The sequence below is a fragment of the Scleropages formosus genome, chromosome 2, assembly GCF_900964775.1.
Source record: "Scleropages formosus chromosome 2, fSclFor1.1, whole genome shotgun sequence".
Taxonomy (NCBI): Eukaryota; Metazoa; Chordata; class Actinopteri; order Osteoglossiformes; family Osteoglossidae; genus Scleropages; species Scleropages formosus.
Window position 1 is genome coordinate 4,317,534 of NC_041807.1, and position 25,859 is coordinate 4,343,392.

Consider the following 25,859-nt stretch of genomic DNA (forward strand, 5'->3'; position numbering starts at 1 on the left):
GCCTTACGCCCTGTGTTACTGGGTAGGCCCCGGTTCCCCGCGACCCCGTATGGGACAAGTGGTTCAGAAGACTAGTGGCATAAACTCTCACCAATAGTGCCAGTAATTTTTTTTCAAATAAAGAGAAGTAAGTGGTACACAAATTTTTCTTATTTAATCATATTTTTATATGAAAAGAAACTATGTGTATAATCAGTGACAATTTCAAAATGCGCATTTCAGCACTGTATTAAAAAAAGAGTAAATGACATTTACTGTACATTACAGTTCTTGCCATTACCTTGTACTGTAAAGTAAAAGACACTATACACACACAAACACGCACAAAACAAGACTAATAATTTTTTTTTCATTAAAGTTAGTACTCATTTATTGAAACCATGAATACATTCCTGACCCTGAAATGAATGATCTGAGGAGATTCATGGATAATTACAACACTTGCAGTCATCATCATAGACCAGATTGGGCTGGCATCTTTGAATGAAGGTGTGCCCATTGAAGCAGTGGAAATAAGTGTTCCTATCGGCAGGGTTGGGATATAGCCCATCAGGTCTCCCAACACAGAAAGAAGATAGAGGATCTCTTGTGGTGGTGGGGTGAGGGGTAGTGGTGGGCTTTGGTCCAAAACCTGCAAAAATGATTTCAGTCAGCTGTTTCCTGAGTCATTGTCTGCATAAATATTCTGAGTAATAGCAATATGATACTGCATTTTGAATCTAAAAATATGAAAATCAGAAGAGGAGCTATTGTATAACTGAATTTCAGTTTATCTACAGAGGAAAGGACCATGAGGAATGCAAATAACTTTAACTTTTAATTTACATAATTGAAAATCGATTGTTTTTATGCTTTAGGGGGATGGAAAATGTGAAGAATCTGTTTCAAAGTACTATGTTCAAAAATATTTTCACATTGGGATTGTGTCCTAGTTTACCTAGAGAACTACGAAGATGATTGACTAGAGGGTATTGCCCATCTCCGCAAAATGTTCCCCTGAAGTCATCCATGTCCAGAGTCCATACCCAGGCCCCACCAAGGTTGTGCTCTCTTAGCCACTGGACCTGGAAGGCAAAGCACAGGGAAAAAAATATTGAACAAGTCAACAGAAATGAATTAGTTTTTTCCTCAAAACAAGTTGGGCCATTAACAGACATTGTTAAAGTATATGCCTTATAATGCAATATCTTACTGCACCCAGAGCTAGTTTTTTTCTCCTTAATTTTAGGGGCAGTTTTACTAGCAGATTAGTTTTAATTTGTACCTTGGCTGTGAAGCTTTCCTTGTTGTCATAGCCCATCCAGAAGTCACCTTGGACACCATAAGGGACCTTCTGCTCCTCAATCCAGTGGACTGTGGCAGGTGGAGCCAAAGAACACACCTACAAGAACACTTTAAATTCTAGATCCACAACATAAGTCATGAAAGAAAATGATAAACTTTCAACTCAATGGCCTAGACAAAACAGACTACAGTATAAACTGTAAACTCCAGTTCTTAAGCCACAGCTGAATACAGCTACAGCTGCTCACAGAATGAATTGTTACGTGCTCACCTCATAGTAAGACCAGAAACCAGGTTCTCTGGTGTAGGGCCCTGCAGCAGCTGGCCCGTTAGAAGGAGCACTAAGCCCATTCAGAGAAGAGCTCAGGTGGAATGTACGACCATAAGTTGTCAATCCCATGAGCAGTTTCTCAGCAGGAGCTCCTTGCTCAATCCAGTAGGTCAGAGTGGAGTTCTGCAATACAGAGCAGGAGGAGTGTTAATTCACTCACTACATCGTTACACACAAACTGGTGAAAGCACTATATAAAATAACTAAACTGAGCTTTATAGTAAGCTAAATATAGTAATATAGGTAATATTTAACAATGAAATAAATTCATTTTATTTTTTAGATGACAGCCACTGTGGTTTATATAGTTTTATTAGGTTTTATTTTCTTACAATGTTAAAATCAATGTGATTTCCTTGATCGAAAGAGCTTCGGTAGAGAGGGCTGTTGTGTCCTGTAACTTTCTCCCAGTGTCCATGGAAGTCGTAGGTCATCACATTTATGAAGTCCAACTGTCTGTGTGAACAGGGTGGTATGCATTAGTTTACATTTAAAAACCTATAACCCTAAAAAAATACTTAGAGTTAGGACTAAAATACACCATCACAGCTGCAGTTCTTTTGTGTTGAAACCAGTTCAATTGCCACTCAAACTCGGATGTTTGCTTAAACATTATCATACATGAAGATATGTCATAACACTTCCCTGGGGGCAGTCTTTTTATTACTTTAGTAGAGTAGATTTTTCAATAAATTGAAGTAATTTCCAAAAGTATCTCCACACTGCCACTGTTGACCTTCACACTCTCTAGCTTACAAGGCAGGAGGAATTACCATATTAATCAACATAACAATTAACATTAATGAAGAAATATTTTTTTTCTGGGACATAGTTCCACAGTTAGACTTTTCCTTGCATAGGTTGCATACATACATTCTTACCACTCATTATAAATAACATCTTACAATACTGTGTCCACTTAATTCATTTAGCTGACTTTATATTTGCTGGAGGAGCGGGGTCCTGCTCTCTGGCGGGTCTGGGGTTTAGGTCCTGCTTGGGGTGCCGTATGACAGACTGGCATCCCACCCTGGGTGTGTCCCCTCCAGCCTTATGCCCTACACCGCTGGGTTAGGCTCTGGCTTGCTGGGAAAAGTGGCTTCAGTCAATGTGTATGTATATTTGCTGGAGTAACTCAGGGTAAGTATTTTCCTTAGTGGTACTGCAGCAGGAACAAGACTGTTGTAAGTCTTATATGTCTGTAGTACTTGCTGTGCCAATATGATGGTGAGTCATAAAAGCTAAATTACCTTGATATGCTGGGGATCTCATAGGCATACTGAACTGTTGATCTTATAGCTGCAACTTTAGCAGAAAGCAGGAGTCTGGGTTTTTTGTTCTCTGTGCCTTCATTCTCAAAGGCTTGCCTGAGCTCCTGCAATCATCAGGTAGAAAAACAGAGACAGAAGTGTCCAGGTTAGTCAGCTTTGGTTTTTGAGAAGTTAAATATCAGTCATAACTTATAGGAGACAATGAGTTCTCAAAACAAGAACTGAGTGAAGACTCACAGTAACTAGAGCTGTGAACCTCAGCTTGTCCTCAGGGGGACTTTGTCCCTGCCCAGGAAACTCCCAGTCCAGGTCCAGCCCATCAAAGTTGTGTACTCGCAAGTAGTTGACAGATGACTGGATGAAGGCACGACGGTTCTCTGGTGTAGAGACCATGTTTATGAACCTGAATGGAACAATCAATTAAAATCATTGTTATATCTCTGGTTTTGGACCCTTATATCTGGCACTGAAAGCTTCTAGTATTGCAATCTTTGTTATGAATTTATTTTATACCAATCAGTGTATTCACTGAATTTAGTAAACATTCCACTCAGGTATGGATGGTAATATGGAAAGAAAGTAGTTGAGGTTTCATATGTAAAACAATAAATGGCTAATCAAATAAACTGAAATGAAGTTACTGTAGATATTACAAACATAACTTTCAGTGCAGTACAAAAATATTTTCCTCTTTTCAATTTTTCTTCTGTCTTTGCAGCTTTTTGACACTAAATTTGAACTTTTTGTCAGTTCTAGTACTATATGAATGGAACCTAATAGAGAGAAAAAAAATTACACCAGTATTGTTTTAATGTGATTTACTTGGAGTGGCAGATAATGAAATGTGCAGTCATATTTGTGATAATGTCATTGCCCACTAACTTTAATGTTCCAAATTAAGGAGGTAATTAGAGTCAGCTGTTTGAATATATTTAGGCCTCATTTGGGTGAAACTATTTCTACCTTCTCAAAACCTTATCAGAAAAAGTCAGAATGGCAAAACAGAGATTCACAGAGGCAATTTTTATAAACCTCTTGTAGAAGTTACTGAAGCCTATCAATCTGGTTAGACTTATAAAGCCACAGTCAGAGCCATACTCATTAAATGAAGAAAGTGAAGGCAAGGAATAAAATCATTAATGAGGTCTAAAAAAACCTCAGACCAACATCAAGGAAATTGTATTTCTCTTTCTTCAGCTCAGGTCAGTGTTTCTGAATCCAAAATAAGAAAACCACACACACACACACACACACACACACACACACACACTTTCAGAACCGCTTGTCCCATACAGGGTCACGGGGAACCAGAGCCTACCTGGCAACACAGGGCGTAAGGCCAGAGGGGGAGGGGACACACCCAGGACAGGACACCAGTCCATCACAAGGCACCCCAAGCAGGACTCAAACCCCAGACCCACTGGAGAGCAGGACTGTGGTCCAACCCACTGCACCACCACACCCCCTTTAAATAAGAAACACTCTACAGAAATGTGATACAAGGGACAGTAGGAAGGCAAAAACCACAGCTCAATAAAAGAACGTGATTGATGAATAAAAAGTACAACTTCTTGGATGATATGGCCGTATTACTTCTGATGACACATGGCATTTCAGAGTAAAAACCTTTACCAGCAGTCAAACATGGTGATGGCGATGTGGTGGTCTGAGTATATTTTGTTGCCACAAGACCTGGGTATCCTATATCTATGTAACATTGAAGGAACCTTGAATTCCTTTCTGAATCAGGAAAATCGAAAAGATAATGTCAGGTCCAACTCCACCACGGATGTTCCTGAGGCCGGCTTAGAAAGGAGAAGGGTTGGGCGTGGGGCTAGCTACCCCACACTGTAAAAACGTTGCCAGCTACAGAAATGCCAACAAGGAAACTTCACTGCCCTTGTTGGTGGCCTATGCCCCAGGAGGAGTGGAAGGCGTAAGTAAGTAATGTCAGCTCCATGAGCTAAAGCTGAAGTTCATTTGGGCCAAAGTGCAAGACAATGATCCCAAATTACCGGCAAGTCAAAATCAGAATGTCTGAAACAAAATTCAAGCTATAGAACAGATGAGTGAAAATCTTGACCACAATCTGTTCAAGATGTTGTGGATTTAAAAAGAACTGTTGGTACAGGAAAACTTGCAACTGTTGCTGTAGTAAAGTTGTCCATGTACCATGTCAGACCTTGGTCAACTGCTACAAGAGTCTTTTAGCTTTTCAGCTTGGCGCTAAAAGGGGAGTTAACATTTCCTTAATGTCTTTGAGAAAGAAAGACTAAATTTAATAACCCAACTGGAGATGTTATCTCATCAGTTCATACTTGTGTTTTATTGAGTTTTTATCATTTTGAAAACACCCCTGAAGAATAGAGTAATGCATTCTGGAAACCAATTAGTTGTCGAAATGATCACATTATTTCCTGTATATAATTGTATTGCTTCCAAATAATCACACTTAACAAGAAAATTACCTAAACTGAAACATGTTTTGAACTATTGAAATAGACTTTTTTTAACTTAGAGTCACAGTTTAACTTACGGGCTCATTCCATTGACCCAGCCTCCAACTGAAAGCAATGTTTTCAGGTCAGGATTTCTGAGATAGGTGTAGGAAGGAGAAACAAAACATCAGTTTTCAGGCAAATACATGAATAGTTATTCTATTTGATTATATTTCAACACTGCTCTTTCCTCTCTTAAAACTAATGGGCACTCACATATTCTTCAAGTCATTCAAAGTCCTGAACAGGGTCTCATCATTCCACTCAATGGGTTTGATCTGGTTGGTATTGCTTATAGTGGCCAGAGCATAGATGACATGAGTACAGAGGAAGGGGTCAACATGGTCAGGAACGAATCTCCCATTTGTAGGTCTGTACTGGGACCAGTTCGTGAAGTAGCAAACCAGTTTCATGGATGCAGCTGAGGAAAATATCATGTTATTTTTGAAGGAGTAAAAATATCTATTTTTTAATTTTATTTTAAGAAGTTATGTATAAAGTTCATTTGTTTATTCCTTATCAATATCTCCTTGCCTAATGCAAGGAACTGCATCTAATTGTACCTATGAGCACTTCAAGAAGGAGAACATTAATTTTATTTGAAGCTTTTTAGAACATGTTCAGTATCTTACCAGTTTGGACCAGAAAAAGAACCCCTAGCCCTACAAATAAACAGAAATAACATAAGCTTCAGAAAAGCAGAAACAATGTAATAAAAGTAATTAATAATATTTAATTAATATAATTATACACACACACACACATTTTCAGAACCGCTCGTCCCATACGGGGTCACGGGGAACCGGAGCCTACCCGGCAACACAAGGCGTAAGGCCGGAGGGGGAAGGGGACACACCCAGGACGGGACGCCAGTCCGCCGCAAGGCACCCCAAGCGGGACTTGAACCCCAGACCCACCGGAGAGCAGGACCGCGGTCCAACCCACTGCGCCACCGCACCCCTAATATAATTATATTAATATAGAAATTAATTTAACTAATTAATTATTAATTTAAATAAATAAAATGTTCTACATATTGAAATCACACAATACTGGACTCAGTGGGTTTACCTGCTTGGACAATTAATCTGACCATTCTGTTTATTTAAACCACAGGAATACCTAAAAAATGGGAAGAAAAAAAAATGTATTACAGTTATTTAAATACAATTGCCATATGCTACTCAAGTTTTGTAATCATTCATCTGTAACTATTCAAAGCATATATATCTACAATAACACTATATCTACAAGAGTCTCCATAACTAGAATATGTGTCAGATTTTTTCAGAGAAATTAAAAATAGATTAGTATGCTCATTTAAATGAATCACAGCATAACAAAGCTAACAAGTGTTCAAAAATGATGTATTTACCTGAAAATGTATCCGGTCGGAATATGCATCATGTAGTCTAGTGCACATGTATTTATACCCATATAATAATGCCTACGCACTTCCCTAATAACAATTGGTATCAAAGGTCATAGTTTATTTGGGAAGTAGGAGGCAATATTAAACATTGTCTAAAGCTGAAAAAGTCATATCATTGCACCACCTGTGCAATATTTTGTCCTCCAGTGTTCCAGTTTTCTTATGTTTACTACATGGGAGAATCTCCTCAAGGCCCAACAAAGTTTTATTTGTTTTAATTGTCTTTGATTCTCGACAGCTGGTCTTCGGAATTATGCACATGCCACACAGTGGATCTAAGACTTTAAAAGAACAGGCAGTAAATGGATTTTATTTTATTACTGGAATTGAAAGTGGGTCCGCCTTAGCTGGTAAATATTATGCCACCCGTAATATTTATATTATAGATTGCATAATACCATCTACTACTCAGTAACAGGCTATAAAAACATAAACTATAAAAATGAAGAAACCACAGCAAGCTATTTACAACCATTTGTGACGCCATGGTTTTGAAATTTTTTTTCCTGATCACTTTCTGGATCAATGTCTTTTGTGTTTGGTTTATATAGAAAATAACATGAAATTGAAGGGCCGTCAGTGATCATTCATAGCTTTGCCTATGAGAGTTCTTCAAAAACATAATATTTTTTTACCAGAGAAAGAGCAAAAATCTGTGGGGAAATCAGTGTCAGAAACACATACTGGGCAGATGGAGTGCCACTAACACTTTTCTGCAGTACTGTTTTTTACTGTACTACAGCATTTCAGAACATTCTAGCTTCTCACTGCCTATGTGGTTGCTAAAAATCAACATCGACTCTGTAACAACAATTTCAGCTTTTGACTTTACACATCCTCTTTTGCAGGTATCAGTCATCCTTTCCAGTGTTAGCTAAAGGTTAGCATCAGTAATTTGGAGGTCATGGAAGACCACAAGTTTGGCTTCATGTATGTAGAAAATACAGTTATAATTGAGTGGACAGAAATGCAAAATCATGTCTGACCTACATTATTTTGTTGCTGATAAAGAAAAAATTACTGAACTTTTGGTAATTTTTTCCAAGGCTGAGTCATGAAGAGTAAAGGGTCTCACACAGTAGCAGAACAAGCAGTGTAAATCTACACAATGGCTAGAGATTAGTAATCAGATACACTTTTCCTGGGATGATCAAACCTTTAAGTATGATCAGCCACACAGCTCAAACCACTAATGGCTTGACTGAAGCTTAAGGGTGAAAACTGGAGCATAGAGCTGGGCTTTTCTGATCTTAGTGTGCCAAGACTTGTACCATGGGTACATGCTCCACTAGGGTGATCAAAACAAAATCTATGCCAAAGTAACTGGGAAGATTTTGCTTGTCTGTAATAGTGTAAAACCAATGTCTAAGGCGGACCTTTTGGGTTTATTGTCCCACATGAGGCAACTTCAGGCTGAGGTATTCTGAATTCAAAGGTAAGTTGCATGTTCTTTTGGATCTGGTGAAATCTTATGAGTGGAGTAACACACTGTCCACTGGATCTGTTTTTATCTTTGAAACTGAATGAACTGAATAGGTCAAGGGTGCAGGCAGAAAACCAAATTTTCTGCTTCTCAGTTTTGAACTTGGTTTTAAGAGATTCACAGCATTATCAGTCACAGCATACAGCAATACAAGCTTAAATATAAATAGTATTTTCCCAAAAGTCCCATGAACTACTTGCTCAAAGTAAATTTCATCTTCCAGGTTGTGTCCTGGCTCACAACCTTTTCTTCCTAGCTGGTCTCCTGACCATCTCTACCCTGCACTGGACAAGCAGTTACTGAACCTGAATTAATCAATGAATTATTGTTGTGCAACATCCTTCTGTACACATTGCTTTAGAGTCCTGTGACGCAAAAAATACAGATTGATGTGCAATATACCAATCATTTCCAGTAACTGTGACAAATAATAATTAAAGTTTACATGGAAAATTGAACTGAACTAAATCTATTTCTAGACATCAGCACAGAACGCATTATATCAGTGACCTTACATTTACATTAACATTTATTCATTTAGCAGATACTTTTCTCCAAAGCTGCGCACATCTCAGAGAAATAGTTTGTGCATTACATTAGGAGAAAGACAGACATAGTTGCAGACGTGTGATTCTTAAGTAAGCTGAGTTTGTTTCACTCCACTTTGTACAGTGATGTTCAATGCACAAGTAGGTGAGTAAAACTCAGAAAAAGCCATTCCTGATAACCTTTCTGCAAATTTTTTTTTTAAAGGTACACAAACATTTATGTACAGTACAGGAGTAGCGGCTGTGTGAAGACTTATCTGGGGATGATCATAAAGTTATAGTGCATGAACATTTATACCATACAGGAACTTGAGAGATAATGGGCAAAGTGAGTCTGGAAGAGGTGAGTTTTCAGACCCTTCTTAGATGTGGACAGAGTTATAGTACTTCTGAGTGAGAGGGGGAGGTCGTTTAACCACAACAGGGCCAGAACCGAGAACCTTTGTGCTTTACCTTTCGTGCGCGGGATCACCAAAACGGGCAGAAGTAGATGAGCGAAGCGGTCTGGTTGGGGTGTAGCGGTTGATCAAGTCTTGTAAATAGCTAGAAGTAGTTCTATTAATGCACTTGTAGACAATAACCAGGGTCTTAAATTTGATCTGGGAAGCTATAGGAAGCAAATGAAGAGAAAATCACCTTACATGTGGCATTCTCGAAAGCCAGAAATGCAACTCCTTTGTTGTTGTTTGCAGGTGGTACATCTCCATGAACACTCTCCAGATTTGAATAATCACCAACTGGCAGCATCATTTAGCTTCTTAGAAGTATAAGCCATTTCTATAATTTTTCAGGTTTCCTCTAAAGACAGGTATACCCACTTAATTATTTGCAGAGGCTTTTTTCCAAAGTGACGTACATCTCACAGAAAAATACAATGAGTGCATTACATTAATAGAAAGAGAGACTTGGGGGCAGACACATGATTGTAACGCACAGCTCATTTGTCACATTCCACCATGTCAACTTGTGTACATCACATGAGTAGCTGCATAAAGGTTTATCCATCAACTGACAAATTCCTAAACACAAAATTGTAATAGAAGTGAGTTTTAAGACCCTGCTTAAATGTAGTGAGAGATTCAGCAATTTTGAGTAAGAGGGGTAGGTCATTCCACCATATTTGAACTAGAACCAAACAAACCTTTGTGCTTTTGATTTTGGACTTTTTAATGCGTGGGACTACCAAGCGTGCAGAGTTGGATGAGTGTAGCATTTAAGACGGGTCTCAAAACTCACTTCTTTTGGACTCACTTCTCATCTGATGTGTCAAGTGCTTGTAAGATGTGTAAGTTTTTATGCATAATAATTTTAGTTCAAGTTCAAGTTGTTTTCATTGTCAATCCTCTATTCAGCTTGTGTACAGTGGAACGAAATGTCATTTTGTTTCTTCGGAGAACAGGGTGCAACACAGAACATAGCACAAGACAATAAATAAATACACAGGACAGGACGTGGACGTGGGTATAACCGTGAACTGTAGGCAACATGCACCATGTTTAAGGACCCCGAAGCAGCCGCTGCGTGCTACCACACCACCATCTTTACTTTAGAAATAACTATTTTAATAACTATTTGTTTAATAATGGAAAAACCTATATGCAGCTACTCATGTAAAGTGACATCTTATGTATGTGACAAATTGACTGTACTCAAGAATCACGTGTCTGCATCGAAATCTTTCCTTCTGTTAACGTAATGCATTCTTCGCATTGTTCTCTGAGACTTATGTAGCTTTGGAGAAAAGCATCTGCTGAATGCAATGTAGACAACCACTTCTCCCAAGCATGGTTGTGACAAACCACAACCTACCTGGCAGCACAGGGGGAAAGGCTGAAGGGACACACCCTGGACAGGACACTAGACCACCACAAGACACCCCAAGCAGGCCTTGAACTCTAGATAAGGCACACAGAACACACAAGCCAAACCCACCATGCCACTACACCCCCCATGTCTGCTAGCTTCTTATAGATATATAGAATAGATGTAAATGTAAATTCACTTTATGTGTCTTTCATATGTTTATGTGTATTTACTGTACAGTAATTAGGTAAAAAAAAAAAAAAAAAAATTCTGCTCAAATTAAGGCTTTGTTAATTTTCCTCTTGATTAGTTTTAATAACTCATTGTAATGTTTTAATTACAATTTCTTGAGCCTGTGTAAGGGGGTGCAGTGGCACAGTGGGTTTGGCCAGTTTCCTCTCCGGGAACTCTGGGGTTTGAGTCCTGCTTGGGGTGCCTTGTGACAGACTGGCATCCCATTTTGTGTGTATCTCTTCTCCCCCCGCATTGCTCCGTTAAGCCCCAGCTTGCCGCCACCCTGCTTGGGACAAGCAACTTCAGCCTCTGTGTGAAGACTGTTCAATTGTTTGGAGGATGTTTGTAAAAGTATGTGTATCTCTACAAATGCATCTTTTTTTCCATTTAAAATAACGGGAAAGGACCTCATTGTTTATAGACTCTTGTTATGCAAACCATTTTCAAGAAGAAATAGGTCCGTATAAAGGGGCATAGTCATACTTTCATCTGCTATATTTTCTTTTTTGATATGCATATTGTGAGCCATGTTGATTGGCATCTTTGCTTAACACAGGCATTTGACCTGGGGAAACTGGTAATGTAGTGGTTTGAGCTGCTGCCTTTAGGCCCTAGGGCTATAGGTTCAAATCTCTTTTTTGGCTGTAGTTATTATTATTATTATTATTATTATTATTATAATATATTTTTTAATAGAGCGCTCTTCTCACGCAGTGACACGGAGTGCTTTAACACAGGCATACAGCAAGAAAAATTGATACAAACAAAGAAGACAGTCAACTAATGGCTACCATAATGAAGAACTTATTATAGAGCTATAAGTAGACCTACTGGCCACCAGGTAAAGGAACAAAAACTCCCAACTGAAGGTTGAAGGAGAAAAAAACTTCTGGGGGTCCATGGGCCAGTGGTTGCCCACCCCTCCTGGGCATTCTAGAAAGTAACAATTTGTAAAGTGTTTAACAAGTAATTATAATTTTGGTAAATGGAATCTTGGATCCCCAGCTCGGCATGGAATGTCTTGAAGTAGTACTGTGCCATTCAGCAATCTATTTACCCAAGATTAGCTAGCTACATCAATGGGTGAATAATTGTAAGCAACTTAATAACGAAAGTTTCTTTGGGAAAAAAGTATAAACTAAATGTAATGACCCTGTTATTCATGATAGGTCACACTATTTGTTGTCTTTAACCTCATTTAGCATTAACTCAGGCAAACATCTGAGTAGAACATGAAGGAGCTTATTTCTACTCATCATGTTCTGATAATCATCGTCATCATTTTATTTTTTGGTCTTCATCATCATCATTATCCTCACCATTCTGAGCTTGACTCACTTCTGAATCTGATGTGTTTTAGATTTGCTTCAAGGCTATCATCACTGATACTAAAGTAAATTAGTAAATTATTACTTAAATGTATAGAAATGTGAACATGAACATGATATCTTAGTATATCAGAATGACAGAAACTCATTAAATAGCTGAGTATTTCAGAATGATTGAAATGTAATGTTTCTTGGAATGCTGGATGTAGTAAATAAAAATATACTCTATATTATGACACTTGCACTTATGCTTATTAATAAAATAGCATAATATATGTTTGCACAGTGTTAATGTATGAATGCTAAGCTGAATATGTCTTTCTGACTCTAAGTAATGTGATCTAAGGAACTACTAAGCTCCCTCAGGGATAATTGCAGCACTTGCAGGCATCAACGTAGACCAGGCCTGGCTGGCATCTGTGAAGGTATGTATTTCCACGGAAACACTGGAAATAGGTGGTATTATCTTCAGGGTTGGGATATAGCCCATCAGGTCTCCCGACACAGAAAGTTAACAGAGGGTCTGTAGTGATTGTGGGGTGAGGAGGAAGGGTTGGCTTTGGTGCAAATCCTGCAAAAAAATAATATTTAAATTAACATTAACTTGTCCAAATTATTGTACTGTATTGAGAGCTAGAGGTTTGTGGTGATGTTTTGCAGCTACCTTTAAATACTGGTAGTGGAGCTACTGCAGTCATCTTAATTTTTATTTCTTTTAATAAAGGTGCGTTATTAATGAATCTATGATAACTGAAGTACCAATGCTTATATTTAAAACAGATGAAGAATGTAGTGCAGAAAAACAGTGTTCAAAACAGTGCCGAGGGGTTATGTAGGCTAGTTTACCTAGAGAATTACGGAGATGATTGACTAGAGGGTATTGCCCATCTTCACAAAATGTTCCCCTGAAGTCATCCATATCCAAAGTCCAGATGAAAGCCCCGCCCAGGTTGTGTTCCCTCAGCCATTGGGCCTAAAAGGTAATATAGAGGACAAAATGCTAAATAGGACAATAGGGATCAAAACCAGCTATAATTGCCTTAATCAATAAACAGAAGCAATTTCATTACAATTTTGTTTCAGAGTTAGCCTTTATTGACAGACTAGTATTACAGCATATAGCAGTTATGAATATTCTGAAAACGTACAAGACTAAAAAATTAAATTTATTTTTTATAACTGAAATTGTAGCAGAGGGTCAAAGCACACATGCAGTTCAAAAAGGTCATCACTCATTGCATTCCAACCTTGGCTGTGAAGCTTTCCTTGTTGTCGTAGCCCACCCAGGAGTCACCCTGGACAGCATAAGGAACCTTCTGCTCCTCAATCCAGTGGACTGTGGCAGCCGGAATGAAGGAACACACCTAGAAGAATACCTTTAATTCTAGATTTTGTGAACTGATGGAAAGCACAAGATTTTAAAGGAGATACTAAACTTTTCACACACTGGCTGAGATTAACTAAATTGTACATTGTTGTTCTTAGTTAAATTAGCCTACATACTCGTGTTGCCTATGTGTTGCTCACCTCGTAGTAAGACCAAAAGCCAGGATCACGAGTGTAGGGCCCCGCAGCAGCTGGTCCATCAGAAGGGGCACCAAGGCCGTTAAAGGCGGAGGTGAGGCGGAATGTACGACCGTAAGTAGCCAGGCCCATCAGCAGCTTTTCAGCAGGAGCTCCCTGTTCAATCCAGTAGGTGAGAGCGGAGTCCTGCAATGCAGAGTGGGAGGAGTTTTACTTCACTTGTTTGTATACAAACTGCTGAAGACATTATGTAAAAATAAATTGAACTAGGTGTGAATTTTATAGTGTTGCTGGTTGTTAACTCAAATGTTTAATTAGCCTCACAGAATTGTAGTCGATGTGATTTCCCTGATCAAGTAAGCTGCGGTACAAAGGGCTGTTATGCCCTGTGACTTTCTCCCAGTGTCCATGGAAGTCGTAGGTCATCACACTTATGAAGTCCAGCTGACTGTGAGCACAAAGAGAAGTGCCTTGGCTTCCATAGGGTTGTAGACACATTATCCTCAAAATCCTGAACACTTATTTGACCATCATCACATTTATGATGCTTTCACAGATCCCAAGCTCTGGAAAAATCTACTTAAAAGCCATCCCTTTCAAGGAAAACTGTATTGTGTTTTCAAATTATATAGCTATAGTTTTTGTATACTTCATGTTTTCATGCACGTTTGTAGTTAAGTAGCTATGAACACAAATAAGTAGAAATAAAATTACCATAGTAATGTTGTATTAGGTTGAGCGCTTTTTCCCCCAATTTTAGCATTTTTTTTGAGAAACCAAGTTTTTTTTTGTTCTCAAGAAGTTGCTGATATAATCTCCTTACTGCTTTTCTTTCAAGGACCAAGATGATATTGAGGATTTAGCAATAAACCTGTGCATTACCTGGATATTTTTGGGATCTCATAGGCATATTGAATGGTACTTGGTATTGCTGCTGCTTTAGCAGAAAGCAGGAATCTTGTTTTTTTGTTCTCTGTACTCTCCTTTTCAAAAGCTTCCCTGAGCTCCTACAACCACCAGGTGGAAAAACAGGTCAGTTTTGGTTTTTGAGATGTCCATTATGCACTACATTCAGGATGAAATAATGAGGTCAGCAAACAGGAGTTGAGTGAAGACTCACAGTAACCAGGGCTGTGAACCTCAGCTTGTCTTCAGGTGGACTTCCTCCCTGCCCAGGAAACTCCCAATTCAGGTCAAGCCCATCAAAGTTGTATGCCTGCAAGTAGCTGATGGCTGACCTGATGAAGGCATGACGGTTCTCTGGTGTGGAGACCATGCTTATAAACCTGGATGGAACAGCCATAGATAGAATCGTAGGTATATCACCATAACTCTTCCATTGTTTAACGCATAGGGGGGCGCGGTGGCGCAGCGGGTTTGGCCAGCACATCCTCTCTGGTGGGTCTAGGGTTTGATTCCTGCTTGGGGTGCCTTGTGATGGACTGGTGTCCCATCCTGGGTGTGTCCCCTCATCCTCTAGCTCTGTGTTGCCAACTTAGGCTTTGCCTCACCGTGACCCCACTTAGAATGAATGGCTTCAGACGGTTTGTGGGTGTGTATGTGTAACTCATGTTTGATAACGCAGACTTGCAGGACTTTTAATGACAAAAAATATATTAACTATATACTGAATGTAATGGGTAATTCTCAGAGATATAGCCTAAAACTATACTTGTTGCATTAACCCAGAATAAAATAACTTAGATGGAACTTAGCCAATGAAAAGTCATACAAAAACTTACGGGCTTATTCCATTGACCCAGCCCCCAACTGAAAGCAATGTTTTAAGGTTTGGATTTCTGAAAGACATAAAGGAAAAAAGCAAAATAGTTAATGCATCAATATGCAGTCAGTAGCATTCCGTTAAATGCATAAACACTTTTAAAATTTTCAGAAACTTTCACTCCTAAAACTAATGGACACTCACATCTTCTTCAAGTCATTTAAAGACTTATACAGGGTCTCATCATTCCACTCAATGGGCTTTATCTGGTTGGTATTGCTTATGGTGGCCAGAGCATAAACAACATGAGTACAGAGGAAGGGATCAACGTGTTCAGGAACAAATCTTCCATTTCCAGGTCTGTACTGGGACCAGTTGGTGAAGTAGCAAACCAGTTTTGTGGATGCAGCTGGGAAAAATAAGTTAATTCTGAGTGAGTTTAAAATTAAGGTAGTTCTTTAAAAGGTTACAGTAATTGTATATAAAGTAACTGATTAATTTGCGCTGCATAAAGAAAGCTGATAAGAAAACAAAGTTTTCATTTTGCAGTTGTATTGCAGATAGAGCTTTATTATTAAACATGCTTAACAGTTGTCATGCTTACCGATATGGGCCAGAATAAGAACCCCTAGTCCTGTAAACAACACAACGCAAAACAGTTGCATCAATTTTCCACCCATGCTTAACACACAAATATAAAAAAACATACATATGCACACATACATGCATACATATGTCTGTGTGCATAAAAAAATCCACAGCCCCTATTTTGTTATTTTACCTGCTAGGACTGTGAATCTTGCCATTCTGTTTATTAAAGCCCCAGGGCCAACTGAAAACGAAGACATTAGTTGTTATTATACCAGATTAATAGCACTGGAATACTCAGTTCTAACACATCTTAAAATTCCTCCGTTTAAATGGTAAGTCTGATTTCACTGAATCAACACTGGTGCTTTTAAATTTCATCTCCAAAGCTTTCACAGCTGTTTCATTAATTAAATTTATATGTAAGTTTTGTAATAATGCATTGACAAAAAGACAAACAGCACAACAATTTAACTATGCATTTAAATGGGTCACTATATCACAAAGCAGGTAATATGTGGAAAAGGTAGGAAACACACACACGGAGCCTACCCGGTAACACAGGGCGTAAGGCCGGAAGGGACAAACCCAGGACAGGACAGGACACCAGTCCGTCACAAGGCACCCCAAGCGGGACTCGAACCCCAGACCCACCAGAGAGCAAAACTGTGGTCCAACCCACTGCGCCACCGCACCCCTAGAAATAAGAAATCTTTACCTGCAATTTCACCAAGAGAATGCTTCATGTCTGTTGAGTTCACTTTATGTATTTATACTGGTACTTGATTATCTATGCATGTACATCATTCCTTAATAACAATTGGTATCAAAGTTCAAATGATAAGTTTATAGTTTATCTTACAACCAGGAGGCAAAGTGCAGATTATTAAAATTAATGGTGGCACAGTCACATATTCCCGTAAAATCCCACATTTATTAATACTTAGGGTTAAGCAAATTAATTACTGTTAAACACAGTATATGGAAGCAAACCAATCCTACAAATATGCATTACCTGTCTGTTCAGTAAACCTTTTCTGACTGCTTTAGTTTAAGTGATCTTATGGCTAATAAAAATGTCCTCAGAACAGTAAGTAAAGTGATACTTTCTCTTCTTTGTCCCAAAATACAGGATGTGAGTGCTTTAGTTACTTGTAGAATGTCAGGAAAAGAACCATAGCTAATATGAGTTATCTTTTGCTTAGTTATAAAACCACAAACCCATAAACCCTATGAATGAATAAGCCAGAGCTGGTTATTTACAACTTGGTCTTTTTTTCTTTATCCTCTTAAACACACAATAAAAGTTTAATGTAACAGGTGGTGCCAGTGTAATGATACACTGCCAAACCCAAACCTTTATGGGAACACTGTAACCCAAGTATCAAAAGAAGGACTTGTCCACTGTGTTTGCATCACAAAGTATGTAAAATAAAATGCTAAGCACAAAGTTCAACAGATGAACCTCTTCTAAAAAGTTTCATATTTCACTTCTTTCCCTTCTGCAAATTCATTATATTGACTGGAAAATGGCGGATTGTCTTACGGCAATCATATCGACAACAGAAGTGTCAAAAGCACACACTGAGGAATTGAATCTGAACATTATAAATGACGGACTGGCAAAAAGATGTTCAAGAAATTATGGGTGTTTCCTCTGCTTCAACTCTTGACTGCATTATTGAAAAAAATCCATCCATCCATTTTCCTCCGCTATCCGGGGCCGGGGCGCGGGGGCAGCAGTCCGAGCAGAGTCCTCCAGACTTCTCTCTCCCCGCACACCTCCTCCAGTTCCCCTGGGGAAACCCCAAGGCGTTACCAGGCCAGCCGGGAGACATAGTCTCTCCAACGTGTCCTGGGTCTGCCCCGAGGCCTCCTCCCAGTGGGACATGCCCGGAACACCTCACCAGGGAGGCGTCCAGGAGGCATCCGGAACAGATGCCCGAGCCACCTCAACTTGGCTCCTCTTAATGCGGAGGAGCAGCGGCTCTACTCCGAGCTCCTCCCGGGTGACTGAGTTCTTCACCCTGTCCCTAAGGGTGCGCCCAGCCACTCTGCGGAGGAAACTCATTTCTGCCGCTTGTGGGAGCGGCTCCCCCCAACCCGGAGGGGTCAATCCACCTTTTTCCGACTGAGAACCATGGCCTCGGATTTGGAGGTGCTGATTCTCATCCCTGCCGCTTCGCACTCGGCTGCAAACCTCCCCAGTGCACGCTGCAAGTCTTGATTTGATGAAGCCGACAGGACCACATCGTCCGCAAAAAGCAGAGACGAGATCCTGCGGCCACCAAAACAGACACCCTCCGTTCCCTGGCTGCGCCTAGAAATTCTGTCCATGAAGATAATGAACAGAATCGGTGACAAAGGGCAGCCCTGGCGGAGTCCAACATGCACCGGGAACAGGTTTGACTTACTGCCGGCAATGCGAACCAAGCTCCTGCTCCGGTCATACAGGGAACGAACAGCCCGTAGCAGCGAGCCCCGAACCCCATAATCCCGAAGTACCTCCCACAGGATGCCACGAGGGACACGGTCGAATGCCTTCTCCAGGTCCACAAAACACATATGGACTGATTGGGCAAACTCCCACAAGCTCTCCAACAGCCTAGTGAGGGTATAGAGCTGGTCCAGTGTTCCACAGCCAGGGCGAAAACCGCATTGCTCCTCCTGGATCCGAGGTTCAACTATCTGTCAGCCAAGACAGCCCCACAACATCCAGAGACTTGAGAAACTCGGGGCGGATCTCATCCACCCTCGGAGCCTTGCCACCGAGGAGTTTTTTGACTATCTCAGCAACTTCAGCCAGGGTAATGGAGGAGTCCCCCTCCAAGTCCCCAGCCTCAGCTTCCTCTATGGAAGGCGTGTTGGAGGGATTAAGGAGATCCTCAAAGTACTCCTTCCACCGCCCGAGGACATCCTCAGCTGAGGTCAGCAACGCACCACTTCCACTGTAAACAGTGTTTGTGGAACACCGCTTCCCCCCTCTGAGTCGCCGGACGGTTTGCCAGAATCTCTTTGAGGCCGACCGAAAGTCTTCTTCCATGGCCTCACCGAACTCCTCCCAAGCCCAAGTTTTTTCCGCGGTGACTGCCAGAGCTGCGTTCCGTTTGGCCCGTCGGTACCCGTCAGCTGCTTCAGGGGTCCCATGAGCCAGCCAGGCCCGATAGAACTCCTTCTTCAGCTTGACGGCATCCCTTACCTCCGGTGTCCACCACCGTGTTCGGGGATTGCCGCCACAACAGGCGCCGGAGACCTTACGGCCGCAGCTCCGAACCGCCGCCCCGACAATGGAGGCGCGGAACATAGTCCATTCAGACTCAATTTCCCCCACCTCCCTCGGGACCTAGCTTGTAACAGCTAGATGATGTAAACATTATGGTTTGACTTCCACCAAACGTTCCCAACAGACCCTCACTATACGTTTGGGCCTGCCAGGTCTGTCCAGCTTTTTCCCCCGCCATCGAATCCAACTCACCACCAGGTGGTGATCAGTTGACAGCTCAGCCCCTCTCTTCACCCGAGTGTCCAAGACATATGGCCGAAGGTCAGAAGAAACGACTACAAAGTCGATCATCGACCTCCGACCTAGGGTGTCCTGGTGCCAAGTGCACTGATGGACACCCTTATGCATGAACATGGTGTTTGTTATGGATAAACCGTGACTAGCACAGAAATCCAATAACAACTCACCGCTCGGGTTCAGATTAGGGAGGCCGTTCCTCCCAATCACGCCCCTCCAGGTGTCGCTGTCACTGCCCATGCGGGCGTTAAAGTCCCGCAGTAGAACGACAGAGTCCCTAGTGGGAGCGCTTTCCAGCACGCTCTCCAGGGACTCCAGAAAGGCCGGGTACTCTACACTGCCGCTAGGCGAATAAGCACAAACGACCCAAAGGCGCAGGGAGATGACCCTCTCATTCACCGGGGTAGACTCCAACACATGGCGGCTGAACTGGGGGGCTATTAATAAGCCCACAGCCGCCCGCCGCCTCTCACCCTGGGCAACGCCAGAATAGTGGAGAGTCCACCCTTGGTCGAGAAGAGTGGTTCCAGAACCCAAGCCGTGAGTGGAAGTGAGCCCGACTATATCTAGACGGTATCTCTTAACCTCCCGCACCAGCTCAGGCTCCTTCCCCGCCAGTGAGGTGACACTCCAAGTCCCAAAAACCAGAGTTGGCGCCCGAGGTTTGGGTCGGACAGGCACTCGGCCCCGACCACCGCTCAAATCACAATGCACCGGCCCCTTACGGTCTCTCCGGCAGGTGGTGAGCCCACCGAAGAGCGGCTCCACGTCATGGCTTCGGGCTGAGCCCGGCCAGGCCCCGTGGGCATAGACCTGGCCACCAGGCGCTCGCATGCGAGCCCCCCTTCCAGGCCTGGCTCCAGGGCGGGGCCCCGGTGACCCCATACCGGGCGGGGTAAACGAAAGCCTTGGTTTTAGTTTCTTCATAAGGAGCTTTTGAACTCCACTTCGTCTCGTCTGTCATCCAGGACCTGTTTGCCATGGGACACCCTACCAGGGGCATATAGCCCCAGACAACATAACTCTTGGAGTCATTCAGGCACTCAAACCCCTCCACCATGGTAAGGTGGCGGTTCATGGAGGGGTATTGAAAAAAATGATTCTGAAATCTCCTCTCCCTTTTTATAAAAGAAACAACAGAGTATATAATCAATTACTAGCCAGTTATGGGAAGAGAAAGAACATAAACACATTCAGTAGAAATCCCATACTATAAAATTTTCATTTTACAGAAGACACCTGTGTACTTACTCGTGTACACAAAATGCCTTAAAACTTGCCTATCAGAAAATAGAAAAAAACATATTTAGTTCAGTTTCGCAGATTAGTTTTATACAACACACCTCCGAACAGAAAAAAATGCACACATAATTATGAACAATGGAAGAATTAGCAGCAATAGTACTTAAGAACAATTGAGGAAAAAGTCAGAAGGCAACAATACTCCTAAGGCTCATGATAGGAAGAAAAAGAAATTATATTAAAGGAACTTCAGTACTTTTCAACTGGTAAACAATGTTTTGCATATGTTGCTCAAAGTTTAAAAATGATTAACCTTTCCTGGTTAATACTAGATCTAACTGTGTGGTAAATCATGTAGGAGAAGTAAGACAAGGAAATGAAGGACACTCAATAACTTCTAGGCTATTTTTGAAACCAGAAAAAAGGCGTTGTTACCAAGGAAAATATGCTCTTGTAACCAATTGCTGAAATAATTTTTTGACTATTTGTTTTAATTTACTTTTATTTACAGTACAGTAGTTATTTTTTAAAAATTAAAAAGATTACAAACACATAAAATATACATAATCTTACATTATGATCCCATACATGAACATTATCATAATTCTTAGAATGCCTGGTCCAAAGTAACTAATACATAATTTATGGACAGAAGCTCATAATACAATAACACTAATGATATTGTCTTGATTACAGGTATCTTAATCACACATTTCTGTGTGAACTAATAGATTCGATGTGTTGCTGCTTTGCTTTTTTTTTCACAAATTATGTAATTGTGATAACTGAACGTAAGGTTATAGGTAGACTGTTGGGGTCATGCATGAAGTGATTTAGTGACTGAGACAAGACGTGAGTGTTACAACAGAGGGTAATAACGCACCAGTTCATATACTGGAAATGTGTTTGATTGGTTATATGATGATTACCTATATCTAATTCAAGTTTAATTTTTTGGTCTTCAGTAAATTTTATGTACAAAATTGGTAGGGAAATTGAGTGAAGCAGCATTTAGCAATTTCATTTTAGAGTGAGTTATGGCGGTAAATGAGGGACATGCATGCTACACACATTTTCTCTATATTTGATTCTGCTCATGCAATAAGTTTGTCTGGACGAGGAAGGTCTTTGGCGTGTTGTAACATTTTAAAGAAAAAGCAATGAAATATCCATATTCAGTATTAGTCTTTGGTCCTAATCTGGCTAGAAGTTCTCTTTTGATATATTCTGAAGTTATTGCTATTTGCCAGACAAGGAGCAATTCCGGGGTTAGGTTCTTTGCTTTGGCTGGAGCTATCTTCTTCATATCATTGACAGTACATTTATAACACAAACCTAAAGAAGATTTTTTGGACTTTGAAACATTTTTTGATATTGCTGTTATATAACTATTAAATCGTATATTTTTCATATAATTATATTTATCAGGGAGAAAATGTCACATAACTATTTTATGCTAAATATGTATTTTATATATTATGCTATTACTTAACTATCCTGTCATGTGCTTCATCATATATCTGTTTACGCTTTTAATCTCTGGAAAGACATCTTATTTCATTTCATGGCAAACCAGCATGGGGAGATAACTAATAGGTATGACATGGCAGCTAGTAGGCACCTTGTATGTTATTCCAGCCCTGTTTCCATGGTGAAATAACTATTTTTATTGAGAATAATAGGCCTTAGTGCAAGAATAACAGGAAATGATTGGAAAATAAAACTATTTGGCTTACCCTACTTTCTAGAAAGTTTCACTGTAAATTAATCTTCTCTCAGGGCTTTTATCATGATATTAAGGAAAACACATGGTCTGCTGAAGCACTCTAAGCAATGAAGGGTGTAGTCTGGCAGGATTTGATGACAGCAAAAGAGAGGTGGCTGGACATGTACTCTCAAAAGAGTGTTCCCTTGCACTGACTGAAATTGAACAGATGGAGAGAAAAACACTCAGGTCACATAGCGCAACTGTGATCTTGAGAAAAAGTAGGCAGATATTTTTTAAATACAACTCTGATGTGTTTATTGAAGATCATTTACAAGTGGTTTCCCAGGTTTTTGTTCATAATGTTTGGCATTTTTCTTGTCTGATATTTTAGGAGTTGTTCAAAGCAACTCTCCAGATAACATCAGATTCTTCATCTGAAAGCTGAATTAGGTAATCCAGACAGTTCTCTAACTACATTCAAAGTTTATGAGAAACATTCCTTTAGCACTTGTACCTGAAAGTTAGAACAATACATCGTATTGTAGGAAGTCAGCTCAAGATGCAATTAAACTATACCCAGAACCTATGATTAAAACACACAAATCAAAGGGAGCCCACAACCTTCCCCTCACACCCTACAACTCCAGCCCCTGGAATCCACCCCAAAAAGTGACAAGGCAATGAAATGGTGCATGCATACTGAACTCATTACATGGCTGTTATGATTAAACTGTGCTCCTCTTTAAGGAATAAGAAAACTCTGAAATCTTTGGAAAATCTGAAAATGTATGTTGTTAAAATTTGGCATCAACCTATGCTTTACATAGTGAGGTACCAGATTCATTGTATCCTCTAAACTAATGCTTGTCTTAAAAAAATTCTAAAGTCTACTATTAATTTGAAGAAGCTGTTTTTGAAGAAGTTGTACCTGTAATCAATAAGGTCGCAGTAAAAAATCATGCCTTCAGCTATAGAGCCCCTAAACTTTGGAATAATCTGTCAGTTATTGTCAGAATTCCCAGTCTCAGCCTTTAAATCCAGGTTTAAGAATCACATGTTCACTCTGGTACATCAATAAACAATGAGGTTCCTTTTTGCTGTTGTTTTTTCAGTATAAAACTTTTTGATCTTTTGTTCTCTGTTACTAACCATTTTTTCCATGTTGAGCATTGTTTCTCTGTGTCAAGACTTAAGGAGGCTGGCCGTGATACCAGCACTTCATGTTAATGGAAGCTAGTGACTCCATGCTGTGGTGGACAGACCTGCCTAAGTGAAATGGGACATCAGCATATTAACTTCTCGCAATGATGTTAAAAATAGCTGTTTAATTTGACTTAAAAACATTTTTTAAATATAAATTGTCCAGGAGGTATTGAACAGCCACAACCCCCAGAGATTTTTTTTTCATCTTAGCTTTTGGTTGGGAGTTGTTTTTGTTCCTTTCCTCTGTGGCCAGTTGTCTTCTTATATTTTTAATGAATTGAGTTAATGTACTAATTTAATGTATAGCTAGTGTTTTATTTGCTTGTGGTGTAATGGTTAGTGTTACTGTTTTAGGATCGAAAGGTTGTAGGTTTGAAATCCAACTTCGACTGTAGTACTCTTGAACAATATTTTTACCCTAAATTGCCCCAGAAAAATTACCCTCCTGTGTCAACACGTAATTGATTGTAATCTTAACATTGTAAGTTGCTTTGGAAAAAGCCTTACCTACATTAATTATCTCTGCAATACTTTTTTAGGACTCTGTATGAGAAGAGCGCTCAGTAAAAATATTTCAATTGGACTGAATTGAAATTTTGTTTAAGTAACTTGTTGCCGAGGGACTTGGGTGTATTCTATTGTACATATGGTAAATGCATGATAGTTCAGCAAAAAATGGCAAAAGTGCAAAATGTATTAATTCAGCTGGGTCGACAAAACTTTTTCCAACCGTGTGGCATAAAATTATTTGATGAATTGAAATGCATGGAACCATAACTTATAAGCCTCAGCTACTCACCCTCTGGGAAGATTAAAAAAGAGAGGCTAGAGCACTCATTTCAGTATTTCAATGTACAAAATGTTTTTACAAAATTAAAGTTCACTTTAATAAAAAACAACCCTGAAGTCCACAGGCATGACATTCAGTGGCAACTGATTGTTTTCTGGACCCTGACATGTAATATTGTTCTTCTCTAAGCAAAATTCAATAAACAAAGTAAAGCCATGGCTTCTTTTACTTACGTGTTCAAGTTTTGCCAGGCTTGTTTTATTCAATGTAATAAGTAAAATGTAATTTTTCAAGGTAAGCGTGAATGACATGTTCAGTAAGGGATTGTGTTCAACATGTCTCAAGGCTGGAAAGAACCACAGCTATGAACATCGAGCTCAGTAAATCTCACTGTGGAACATGGAACCCCAAACTGTAATTAATTTTGAGTGTTAGAACTTTTATTTTAAGGCGAAAATAATGGAAACATGAAGGGTTTGCTATTCAAACTCTAGTCCTGGAATATAAACACCCAATCACTATTTCTGCAATAACAAAAATAAAGATCTGTTTTGGTCTCAGTGTAAGACATGCAACTCCACAATTAACATTCTTAAAAGACTGGCATTGTCCATTTGTACAATATCAAAAAGATCACACCCCTAAAAAGGATGGAGCACATGATGAAAATAAAATTGTACTTGGAAACATAAATTGTATGTCTGAGCTGGTATAATGCAGATCACTTGACCATTTAACACCCCAAATTTTACTTGTTTTTTTACACTGGATTTCCTGTCTGAGAGACAGACCTACTGTATATATATATGTATCCATATTTGGTACACAGTATTCATTTACATAATTTACAGGTCTTTAAAGAACTGAAATAGAACCATCCCTTAATTTAAATGCATCAGTAGGTCCAAATGAATAGAAGACAAACTTCAGTACCCACCCTCAAACTAGGATTAAAACACAGCCTGAGCTCTATATGAAAATTTCTATTTCTTCAGTGTGCCTTAATTTAATCATTTTGGCACTTGTTGCAAAAGTACTGCCATGAAGCAACATTTTTTTTCACATAAAATTCTTGCTGAGTTTTAACCCTAGAGTGCATAGGTTCTTGCACTTTCTTCAAGCAGAATATCCAGTCAGGGTTCTTTCCAACAGTGCTTGGTTTAGTAGCAACTGTGGTTCAAAACCTTTGCATTCTGAAAAGTGCAGAGTTTTCAAAATTTCATTATCTGATGTTAATGATCTACAGGATATTTTCCAGCTGTAAAACAGGTGCTCCGTACCAAAATAAGAGCAATGTGTCCAAAGGTACCTGCTTGTTTCAACATCCTTGAAGGAGAAAAGTTGAAAAG

At 39.9% G+C, this 25,859-nt stretch overlaps 2 protein-coding genes across 2 annotated transcripts; both read right to left on the reverse strand.

The window, feature by feature from the left end:
- Positions 1-422: 422 nt before the first annotated feature.
- On the reverse strand, positions 423-6,508 carry LOC108938244 (acidic mammalian chitinase-like). Its single transcript, XM_018758689.1, has 11 exons — positions 6,456-6,508; positions 6,017-6,046; positions 5,601-5,805; positions 5,423-5,479; positions 3,124-3,289; positions 2,866-2,990; positions 1,948-2,071; positions 1,556-1,738; positions 1,265-1,381; positions 938-1,064; positions 423-631 (listed from the first exon to the last, which is right to left on the reverse strand). Exons 1-11 carry the CDS (start codon positions 6,478-6,480, stop codon positions 423-425), a joined length of 1,368 nt encoding a protein of 455 aa, XP_018614205.1. The 5' UTR covers positions 6,481-6,508.
- Positions 6,509-12,514: 6,006 nt separating this feature from the next.
- On the reverse strand, positions 12,515-16,303 carry LOC108938242 (acidic mammalian chitinase-like). Its single transcript, XM_018758688.2, has 11 exons — positions 16,241-16,303; positions 16,064-16,093; positions 15,664-15,868; positions 15,479-15,535; positions 14,857-15,022; positions 14,619-14,743; positions 14,061-14,184; positions 13,740-13,922; positions 13,460-13,576; positions 13,059-13,185; positions 12,515-12,783 (listed from the first exon to the last, which is right to left on the reverse strand). Exons 1-11 carry the CDS (start codon positions 16,263-16,265, stop codon positions 12,575-12,577), a joined length of 1,368 nt encoding a protein of 455 aa, XP_018614204.1. The 5' UTR covers positions 16,266-16,303; the 3' UTR covers positions 12,515-12,574.
- Positions 16,304-25,859: the final 9,556 nt, after the last annotated feature.

Coding starts and splice junctions, on each gene's coding strand:
- LOC108938244 (XM_018758689.1), bottom strand. CDS start 6,480: ATGGTCAGATTAATTGTCCAAGCAG. Junction 5,806..6,016: donor TCTTTTTCTGGTCCAAACTG/GTAAGATACTGA, acceptor TATTTTCCTCAG/CTGCATCCATGAAACTGGTT. Junction 1,739..1,947: donor ATCACATTGATTTTAACATT/GTAAGAAAATAA, acceptor TCTGTATTGCAG/AACTCCACTCTGACCTACTG.
- LOC108938242 (XM_018758688.2), bottom strand. CDS start 16,265: ATGGCAAGATTCACAGTCCTAGCAG. Junction 16,094..16,240: donor AAGATTCACAGTCCTAGCAG/GTAAAATAACAA, acceptor TGTTGTTTACAG/GACTAGGGGTTCTTATTCTG. Junction 12,784..13,058: donor TCATCTCCGTAATTCTCTAG/GTAAACTAGCCT, acceptor ATTTTTTTGCAG/GATTTGCACCAAAGCCAACC.